At 36.4% G+C, this 10,769-nt stretch overlaps 2 protein-coding genes across 2 annotated transcripts; one reads left to right on the forward strand and one right to left on the reverse strand.

The window, feature by feature from the left end:
* The first annotated feature begins 115 nt into the window (after positions 1 to 115).
* Positions 116 to 1,876, forward strand: LOC111600642 (thymidylate kinase). Its single transcript, XM_023316856.2, has 3 exons — positions 116 to 285; positions 1,125 to 1,491; positions 1,563 to 1,876. Exons 1-3 carry the CDS (start codon positions 204 to 206, stop codon positions 1,747 to 1,749), a joined length of 636 nt encoding a protein of 211 aa, XP_023172624.2. The 5' UTR covers positions 116 to 203; the 3' UTR covers positions 1,750 to 1,876.
* Positions 1,877 to 2,073: 197 nt separating this feature from the next.
* Positions 2,074 to 9,480, reverse strand: LOC111600764 (signal transducer and activator of transcription B). Its single transcript, XM_030225083.1, has 5 exons — positions 9,320 to 9,480; positions 5,346 to 5,855; positions 2,990 to 3,248; positions 2,688 to 2,900; positions 2,074 to 2,590 (listed from the first exon to the last, which is right to left on the reverse strand). The coding sequence occupies exons 1-5, from the start codon at positions 9,478 to 9,480 to the stop codon at positions 2,225 to 2,227; spliced, it is 1,509 nt and encodes a 502-aa protein (XP_030080943.1). The 3' UTR covers positions 2,074 to 2,224.
* Between the last annotated feature and the right edge of the window lie 1,289 nt (positions 9,481 to 10,769).

The following is a 10,769-nucleotide window of genomic DNA, read 5'->3' on the forward strand; positions in this document are numbered from 1 at the left end:
TTAAGAAGCTGCTGCCATACTACATACGGTATGTATTTCGCGGGTAAATCAGTCAGCTCTTGTCATGCAGCTGCGGGTTTCAATGATTATGTAGCCCTGAATTGTAGAAGTGTTTGCGTCCCACTATTGCACTTAAATTCACCGGCTTATCAGTTAATTTAAGTTAAAGTAACAATTATATTACAAAACAATAGTATTTTAACATGGAATCAAATAAACGTGGTGCCTTTATAGTATTTGAAGGGTGTGATCGTGTTGGCAAATCAACGCAAAGCAACAAATTGTGTAAGTTAATAAATTAGAAAATTCAGTTCGCACATGGGAAATACACAACATTTAGTTTATTTAACACTTGTTTGGTTTGACTAATTGGTTTAAGATGTTACAACATTTACATTTGAAACTTTACGCTTTATAGATGTGATACACTTAATAAACTGTGTTGACTTTTGTAATTAGATAGCTTAGCTGTATTCTAAGTTGTGGCTATGGTTGATTTTCCCGCTAAAAACTTCGTCGCGACTTATCAGTGGCCAGATTATTAGAATTGGCTCTAGAGTGAAGAGATTTGCAAAAATTGAAGTACAATTTAACTTAATTATTATAGCTAAAGCTATATTAAATAGCTCTATGAATGCATCACAGACCTTGTGTATTATTTAACTCTAAGTACTTAGCCAGGAATAAACCTTGATTCGGCTTCTAACGATCTCTGCTCTTAACGATCATAGTATCTTACCTAATTTTCAGAGTCACATAAATATATATTTATCTAACTATATACATATATATATATATATATATATATATATATATACATATATACCAGCTCAACACCATCTCAAATTAGTTCAATATATGTTTCCTTTACTAAGATGTCCTTAACTTAACCATACTTTGGGAAATCATATTTCAATGCCATTTTATAACGCTAGTATTCTTTGAATGGCTTCTTTGCTTAGATTTTGCTGTAATGGAGTTTGAAGATGAATGCCAACTACGTCTGAAGCACACCCATTCTTATGTTTTCACGTCAGCCAGTTAATGCTATGCAGCGCACAGGAAAACCCAGCTTAAAGAATTTGAATGCAGTAAACATGCAGTAAATCTCAATCTATTCACAGTCAAACTGCTGAAGGACAAAGATGTGGCTGTAAAGCATATCAATTTTCCGGATCGTAGCACAATAATTGGCGATCTGATCAATAGGTTTCTAAAGAACACCCAGGACTTGTCCAATGAAGTGATTCATCTGCTCTTCTCTGCGAATCGTTGGGAGCGCGTGAACAGCATCCAAGAGGATCTGCTTGCTGGAACGACAGTAATATGTGATCGATATGCCTACTCCGGCGTCGTCTATTCGGTAGCCAAAGGACTGGACATGGATTGGTGCTGGGCACCCGATCGAGGGTTGTTGAAACCGGATGCTGTATTCTATTTAAAGGCAAATCCCGACCAGTTGGCATCTCGCTGCAATTTCGGCACAGAGCGGTTTGTGAAAATATATAAATTTGCTGTAATATTCAGCAATATATTTAATTGGATCTCTTGTCTCATTGTAGGTATGAAAAATTGGAACTTCAGCGTAAAGTGAGCGAGCTATTTGACGATTTTAACGAAAGGGAATCCAGCTACTGGCATCAGTTCGATGCATTCGAAACGGAGCAGGAGCTGCATTCGCAAATTTCAACCATTGTTGAAAAGCTATTGCCGCAAGTGGCAGACAAACCGCTGGAAAAGCTCACATAACAATCAATAAAATGGATGGATTTTCATTGATTTACACATTAAGCGCACGATTTACATTAAATTTTCGATTGACGCATTGAGATATATGCATTTGTAAATAGTAAAAAAATAAACAATAGTTTAACAATGGGTTTATAAATGGAAATTGGTTAAAAACTTCAATTATAAAGACATCAATATAGATGTGCTAAAGTGTTTAAGCCCATTGATTTATCGCCCGCATCGTTGTTGGTTGCTCCATTGTTTAATTCATACTTAAGTATACCATATTTTTTTGTTTGATTTTGTTTTGTTTTGTTTACAATTACAATATGAACAAAGAGTGTATTACGGCTAAAACCACAGCAAGAACAAAATATGTTAATGTACACCTTCAACTTAGTTGCTAAATGATCCAAGAATTTTATTTGTGATGTGCTACCCATTGTGCTTGGCACTTGGTCCCGAAAAAACGCGCTCTCTGCCGTAATGTCATTCAATTCAATTCATAGTTCTCATAGTCCAAGAGGTCTGACCGTCGACTGCGTCCGGCTGCGCCTGATCCTGCTCTTGCCTTCGGTGTTCGGGTGCGCAGCGTCAACTGGCGATAGCCCGTGCCAGGTGTGTAGTCAATAGTACCAGCTGCGATGCGTGCTTGAAGATTGTTCAGACTGGTCCGGAAACGTTTCTGTGCCTGATGATACGAAGCAATGTCGCCATAGCTATGCTTCGGCCACATGCACTCACAGCCAGATGGCACAGTTCGCGTCTCCGACTCCCAGCAGCCGCTGCCTTCGTTCAGGCGTATCAGGTGAATGGTGCGATTAAGTTGAATGCACGCGAAGCCAGTTGCCGAGCAGATCTATTGGGATGATCAAATTAAATATTTATTAATATATTTTGAAATATATATTTAGTGAACTTTAACTTCAGTTCTCAGCAATATTAAGTATACGCACCTCACGCTTCTCACCAACTCGCTCGTTGAGCAATGCACGCAGCAACGGCAGCTCATTGTTGCGATAGTTATAGTTGTCATAGCTATGCAGGCGGGCAGGTAAGGGAGCATAGTTGTTGGCACAGGTCACCTCGACATAGTGATTGGGCCGATACTCGCCATTGTCCAGCTTCACAGTCACACGCTTCGTGGGGCACAACGATTGATAGGTGACCTGTTGGGAATTTATCAAAAAAAAAAAAAAAACAAGAAAAACCTATGAATGTCAGTTGAAATTTGAGGGATGTTAACTCTGTTACTTACACCGTCGCTGCTGCCCTGCTGCTGTGGTGGCAATGGAGGCGGCATAACGCTGCGCACGCGCCGCTTGCGTACATTCTGTATGCCATAGGGCAGCTGGTCGCTTAGCTCATCTGCATCCTTTGTGCCCACTGCATAGTCCTCCTCGCCTTCAATGTCCACGCCGTCCTCAACATCCTCTGACGTCTCGACGGGCATTTCATAGCGCTCCGGTTGACCGACTGCTGCTGCTCTGGCTCCTGCTCCTGCCCCTGCTGCATACCTACAAATTGCATATGCATAGAAAAATTTAAGCTTTGGCAATGAATTAGCGGCGATGCTCGCTCACTTGCAGCTGCCGGAAACGGCTGCGGCCGTCCGTAAAATGCGCTCAAAAAAAATGGAAAATAAAAGAGTAAAAACAAACAGAAAAAAAATAATAAATTCGCTTTTGACGTTTGCTATTTGCATGGCGTTAGATAGTTTTCAGGTTCCTTTTTTCTGTTTTTTTTTTTTTTTCAGCTGGGCAACAAAGCGCATCATTTTGCATTCAACTGCAGCAAATGCCAATGAATTTTTTAGCTTTCATTTTGCGGCGTTTGCCATCCGCGTTTATATCTAGCAGAAAGAGCGAGAGGCGGCAAGGAGTGCGGGGCGTGGCATACACAAAGCTCCCATAGTAACGCGACTGTCGTTGGCTGCCAGCGGATTTCCTCTTTTTCGTTGTCAATGCTGAGCGCTGAGCGGCAAAACCCAACAGCGACACCACCAAGCACCACTCAACCCAACCACCCACACAGCCAACTGCAACTGCAACCACTCACCGCGTACGGCTCCTGGAAGGGGAGGAGCGCATTTTTGAAGCGCACTTCAGGGCAAACACAACGGCTTTGATAGTTTTGTCGCAAACTTTGCGAAAATGTTTAGAAATGAATGGTTGTGTTTTCAAATTGTTGCCTTGGCCGTTGACTTAAATGAAAACTAGCCGGACTGGTAACTATGGCAAAAAAAAAACTATAAAATTAACTTGAGGTTTGCTTCGGTGTAAGGACTAAAGAAAATCTTTGAAATTGTAGTTTCTAGTTGAACTTCAAATTAGTTTACTTTAAATTGAAGCACATTTTTAGAAACTTTTCGTTACTTTCCTTTTTTTAGGACATTTTTTAACAATTTTTTTGTCTAAAGAGCTATAGCTACATTTTAAATAAATACCTATGTTTTAAATACGATTATAATAGACATTTTTTATTTATAATAAATATTTTTTATTTTCTTTGAACTCTTTTTTTATATATTTTAAATACAAATATTCTGAACTTTTTCTTTTATATATTTTAAGTACAAGACTTTAAGTTCTTCAAGTAAGAAAAAAAAGAAAATAAAATATATATATTTTTTAAAAACTCTTAAAAGAGATAACAATATATATATATATATATATATATATATATATATATATATATATATATATATATATATATATATATATATTTTTTTTTTTTTTTTAAGTAGAATAAAACAGAGACCAAAACAAAATAAAATTTTAGGACTGCCGCTCAAGTGATATAGAAAATATTCAACATTAAGGGAGAACGTGAAGAGTGCAGAATCCTAAAGATATATATATTTATTTATTTTCAGTTTTTATCCTTGTTTTCATATATATTATATATATAAAATATCATATAAAGAAAATAAATAAATATATAAAAAATTTAATATACAACTTTGGGCTTGAAAAAAAGTTTTAGTTTGAGCTACTGTTGCATTATTTCCTATCTATATATACAAATAAATCAAATATTTGAAAAATAATTGAAAATGTTATTAACAACTTATTGCCCAGGCCTTAAAAACTCAAGAAGTTCTCAAAATTCTCTATTCGAGTAGCGCATACAACTGTCGACTATTGACTTTAAGCTCTGCTTTTTTGTGCATTTCACAGTCTTTTGTCTTCGTCAATCTTTTGTTGGTTGAGTTCAGCTTGACGCCGAATTACGTAATCTTTTGGCATGGCGCAACGCAATCGCATGATCCTGTTAAGCCTGATCTGCCCAACGCACACACACACAAAAGAAAACAAAGCGAAGAAGAAGAAGAAAGAGAAATGCAAGCGAATCAGCTTAAGTGCATGAAGGTCTGGATTTTAGTTGATATGCAGAGCAAAGCTGGGGCCAAATCCAGCAGCTGACTCGGGGGGCTTACTGCTATCATATTTGGGGCACATTGAGGAATGTGACAAAGTCAGCAACTGCAGCAGTTGCATGCAACGTGACATCCATAGCGAAAAAGAAATGTCTGCTGCTAATTTTCGCTTGTTGTCCATTTTCTGGGCACAAATATACATATACATATACGCCGTACAGGTGTAGCCACCTACCTGTTCAGATAGCTGCTGCGACTCTGACGTTCCAGTGGCAAATGCGTTCGTTCTCTTTCAAATTCAGCTGCGGCTTGCCACACATTGTTGTTCTTGTCGCTATTGTTGTTGTTGTTGCTGTTGCTGTTGGCATTGCTGTTGCTGCTGTGCTGGGCAGCAAACATGCCTACACCTTGCACAGCCGCATTTAAGTCAGACAATTGCGAAAGGAAGTCATTGCGAGCAGCCTCGGGATCATCAACAAATTGTTGCTGTTGCTGCTGTTGCTCCTGGGAATTTGCATATAGTTTTTGCTGCCATTCGGCTGTGGCTTTGTTGTAGTTGCTATAGTTGTTGTTGTCATTGTCATTGTCGGCGATGCCATCAATGTTGCCATAATCGTTCTCACTGCTGCTGTAATAACTGTTGTATCTATTGTTTGGTGCGTCCTGCTTGGACTCCTCAAAGGCCAATGCGAGTGTTGAGCGCCGCGTTGAGCCACCAAATCGAGCAGCAACAATGGCCAGCAGCAGCAGCTGTAAATGTAGCAAAAAAATACACAACTATAACATGTTTTCTCTTCTCTTCTATTCTTTTTAGCTTAAAAGTAATTGGCTGGCCCGCCGCATAGCATTTAATATGTGCACTAAGTAACATTAGTGGCTTAAATCTGGCCACTAATTCGATGTGAAAGTCTCTCAGGCATTCGCTGCTGATTGATAAGCGAGTGAAACAAAAGCCCAGACACCGACACAGACACAAACTTCCTGTCGCAAAGTTCAATTCCCTTTTTGGATGTTGACAATCAATGCGTCGGCATAATGTCACAACCTTTACCCCACCCAATGGCTGAGCAGATCCAGTGAAACCCAAAAACCAAAACCGAACCCAAACAAGTTGTCTAAAACTTTGGAGCCTTGTCCAATGCCGGGCTTCACAGACTTCGAGCGAGTGGACTGGGTGGATTGCACGCGCCTATTTTCGACTGTTTTGGACATGAAAAACTTTCGACAAGCAGCACTTGGAAATGCTTCCACACATTGGAGGGTCTCACTGCCTTGTGTTGGCTGACTTTGATTATGTGGTCGGATTCTCTGTTTCCCCCAGTCTCTCTCTCTTTCACTCTATCTTGGCCAGTGCCTGCCTTCAGGGCAAATAGAGCCGTCGCGACGCGTCATCGCATTTGTGTTCTGTGTTTTGGATTCCTGATAATGGTCCATGGCTGGCGAGGCTCTTGGCCTGCCGTGCGAGCCATGCGATAATATGCCGTACGCGTTGCTCTTTCGCCATGTATGGAGCATATGTATATTATGTACTTTATAGGTATGTGTAGTCCTATATATCAGCACATTCATAATAAGCACACGATACGTGACCAAATAGTTGGCGCCAAAAAAGAAAATGCTCAAAAAAAGAAGAAAACTATGCAATTCCTAGTGGAGCATGGGCAATATGAGAGAGATTGAATACAAGTTGAATGTGAGAGCAACATGTCTTAGCATAAATATGGGAAAGATATATAGATGCTAATGTATTCAACAATACTTAAGAAAAAAATATTAAAAATATATAAAGTAATATGATATAAATATATATAAACAATATTTGATATACAAATATAAATAGTTATAAAATATATATAAACAATATAAATAAAAGAATATATGAAGTATATATAATATAATAATGAAATATTTATGTGTACAAAAATGAAAAATTAATCAAATATTTTTATTACATAAAACAAAATAAAAAATGTATATGATTATTATATTAAACAAAATATTAAAAATATATTAAATATTTTGTAAATACATTGAACATTATGACAAATATATATAATATTTCTAATATATAAAAAATATGAAAAATGAAAATACAATTTTTCATTTACATATATGATAAATATATTTATATATTTCTTTAAAAAAATATATACAAAATATTTAAGCTTCAAAAAATATAAAATTTATAAAAATGTTTATATGCATAAAAATGAAATATATATTCATGTGTAATTGAAATCTACCAAAGATTTTGGCAGCTTAAAATAAATACCCAAACTCATTCATTTTGGTTGGTTGGCTTGCAATGATTTTTTTGAGTAATTTTTGTTTTAGATAAAATTAAACTTTGTTGGATTTCATAAAAATTGAACTAATTTGAATTTAAAATTCTAAAAACAAAAACATTCCCAAACTCTAGTTTAAGAATGAAGGTATAAACCGCAGCAAATGGCATAAATCTTTTACTCTGGACTACAAGTTCTTTTATCTCCATCTAGTTTACATGCATACTACACACACACTCGCACACATGTATGTGTGTACACGCTATATAGAAATATAAGTTTCTTGTTGCTGTGGCTTTATAAGATTTCTTTTATGTCTGCTGCTGTGTGGCATTTCCTGCCTATCGTCGCTTGGCGCTGACTCTGGCTCTGCCTGCCTCTGGCTCAGTGCCTGCCGCAAAACTTCTTTCATTTGCGCTTTTTGCCTTGGCACCCAAGTTGCCATTTCCTCGTCGTTGCCCCCTCCCCCCACAAACCAATTGGAGCCAAGTTTTTGGGGCAAGTTTGTCAAACTATTTGTATGGAATTCACAATTTCTGTTGATGAAGTTTCGCCCAAGCCGCTTGCTGGCTTACGATGGCCGCGTGATCTGCGTGTACAAGTGTTTATGGAATTGAATACTTAGTGCCGGGGCTGAAGATGCCGTGCCGCCAGTAGGTGACAGTTGCGTGTTGTGTCAGTCCATTGACTGCCTGTTGGTCTTACAGGTGGCTTTGTCTTAGTTTAAGGCATCTTCGCCTGATTTAAAGTTGTCAGCATAAGCCGATTCCAGTTGGGTCAAGCTGAAAACCGGAAAAAGGGTCGCATAATCCCAGCTGCAAATCCCTGTCACACGCTCGATTCAAATATATTAAAGCCCGCAGCATTTGATTTAACTTTTTGTTTGTACTCGAAATTCAATTTAAATATTTTCATATAATTTTTACATAATTCATTGTTAAACAAGCTGCAAAAAGCATTTATCATACGTTTTAATCCTTGCAGAAGTTGTTTGAGCACTTTTTGTGCAGCATTTAATGAACATTAATTAAATAAATAATTGCACAAATAAATATGGATACACACGTGTCGGGCACAATTGAAATTATAATTTCATAATTTATTAGCGCAGATTTACATTGGTTTTTCTCTGCGCTGCGTTATGATTAACTTCTTCTTTTTTATATATCTGCTTTGGCTTATTGTAAAGCCTCTGTGATTGAAAAAACACACAGACTAAAGCTTACATTTGCATAGAAAATGTGTTTTGTTTTCAGTTACATAACTCAAAGCAGGTCAGAATTTTCTCTTGAATAGTAATTTGCAGCAATTTTCTTTGTCAACAATTCTTAATCTTTGCATAATATATAATAATACATATATACTAAATTATAGCGATTATAATATACATTTTACATCTTTACTCTTTCATTAATGTTATATACAGATCAAGTCTTAAACTCTAGTGCTACTGCCTCCACTTGAGACAGTCTAAGAAAGAGTAGGGGTAGGCATTATTCATATAATCTTCATTATCATCAACATGATCGTCATTATAATTTTTGTTTACATGATCATTATTGTTATTATCACATAGTAAGCATAAGCATTTTTAACATGATAATTTTATTAGCTATTATGTTAACCTTGTAATAACATTCTTCATATAACAATTTTTAACATTTTACTAATAAATAATAAGATTGACATAAATATATATTAATAATATAATTATAACTAATATTAACAAAGTTCTTTTTAACATATTATTTCTACATTTATTATTAACAATTTGAACTTACACTAATAGTACTTAAACTATTTAAATATTAACCAACTATCACAATAGAGCACTGCACAACACTTGGACCAACTCACACCACGTAGAGCACACGACTGACTGGGCTGCGCGGCTGGCTTGCCTTTATATAGGCGACGCTCTCACTCAAAGTCCAGCTCAATTCTTAGGCCTCGCTCAGAGTTTTGCTTGGATCGACTGAGAGCGCTAAGCGCTGATTGGCGCTCGAGCCGCTGCCGCTGCAGCATGCACTCTCGCTGACTGCCACGCACACATGCACACAGATTTTGGTGCTCACTGGCTCTCATAAGGGCAATTTGGTTTTTGAGTAACTTTCCAGAGAGATGAAGCTATACACAGACTGACGTACAGACAGACATTTCTAGAGCGAGTCAGCTCAGCCTCTTGATCAGGAATATATATGTTTTATGGTTGAGTTATTTTTGATTCTGCTCATTGCATACCTATTTTTAGTGTTTGTTTTTAATTTCTTATTTTATTTCTTGTCTCGAGTTTTCGCGCTTAAATTTTACATATTTTGTTTGTATGTTTTATGTATTGGAATTTCTTTTGTAATTGCTTTTTGGTAATACAAAAATTATTTATAATTTTTGGATTGTTATTAAATTGTAGAAGATTTCTTTTTTATTTATTATTTTTAGATATAATTTTTTGCAATTTTTTTCTTATTTTCGTATATTTTTTATTGAGATGTATGGAAATTTGTATGCTTAAATAAAAAAAAAAAATTATTTATAAGAAAACATTCCTATCTAAACATATTACCTAAAAAAGTAAACTGCTAATGTATATAAAAACTTAATTTATTTCATATGAACTTCTGCATTTGTTTTTAAACTGCAAATAAAACATTTGCGCTTTAGTTTCGACATGTTTTGATACTTGATTTGTTTATTTTTCTATTCTTTCCAATATTAAATTGATAACCTAGTTTGGCCAATGTATTTGGGTTTTGTGCAAGGCTTTTTCGTGTCTTTCAGTTTTCTATTTTATAATCTTTTTTATTATTATTTTGCTGCTGCTGTCATTCAATTACATTTTCAATCAAACAACAGTCCAGCGTTCCTTGTTCAATTGTTCGCAAACATATGTAAAGTGTCGATATATGTATATATATATATATATATATATTGCATAAATTTGTGACCTTTGAGTTTTCAATTCAATTTTGTGCACGGCAGCAATTGTTCGAACCAAACTTTGTCCTTACTCCCAAAAAGCGCAAAAACAAGCAACAAAAATACACACACACCCCAGTACACACACACACTTGTTGTGGCACGTAGAGGCACACTCTGCCGCAATTTGCATGCATTGAACAAGAGCAGCTAAAGGGGGGCGTTGCGCCGTTTTCACCCAAAACATAAAACAACAGCAAAAGAGAAAAAAACATTTTTTAGAACATGAAAAATTTACATTGCTTTTTTCGATTTGTTTTAATTGTTGCGCTCGCCTCCTGCTGCAGACGTTGCTGTTGCTTTTGCTGTTGCTGTTGCTGTTGCTTGTGTTGTGTTTTGGCAATCCATGCGGCTGCTCTGCCGATTATTGGCAATTGTCAAATATTAGTTTTTGTTAT

Source organism: Drosophila hydei, unplaced genomic scaffold (genome assembly GCF_003285905.1).
Source record: "Drosophila hydei strain 15085-1641.00,03,60 unplaced genomic scaffold, DhydRS2 tig00008122-arrow-pilon, whole genome shotgun sequence".
NCBI lineage: Eukaryota > Metazoa > Arthropoda > Insecta > Diptera > Drosophilidae > Drosophila > Drosophila hydei.

Bases quoted from the DNA above. Each gene is read 5' to 3' on its own strand.
- LOC111600642 (XM_023316856.2), top strand. From the start codon at position 204: ATGGAATCAAATAAACGTGGTGCCTTTATAGTATTTGAAGGGTGTGAT. The intron at 286-1,124 runs GTAAGTTAATAA...ATCTATTCACAG, and splicing joins AACGCAAAGCAACAAATTGT to TCAAACTGCTGAAGGACAAA. The intron at 1,492-1,562 runs GTTTGTGAAAAT...GTCTCATTGTAG, and splicing joins TGCAATTTCGGCACAGAGCG to GTATGAAAAATTGGAACTTC.
- LOC111600764 (XM_030225083.1), bottom strand. From the start codon at position 9,480: ATGAGAGCCAGTGAGCACCAAAATCTGTGTGCATGTGTGCGTGGCAGT. The intron at 5,856-9,319 runs GTGAGAGCGTCG...TTTACAGCTGCT, and splicing joins AGAATTGAGCTGGACTTTGA to GCTGCTGGCCATTGTTGCTG. The intron at 3,249-5,345 runs GTAGGTGGCTAC...TGCAATTTGTAG, and splicing joins CGCAGCAGCTATCTGAACAG to GTATGCAGCAGGGGCAGGAG.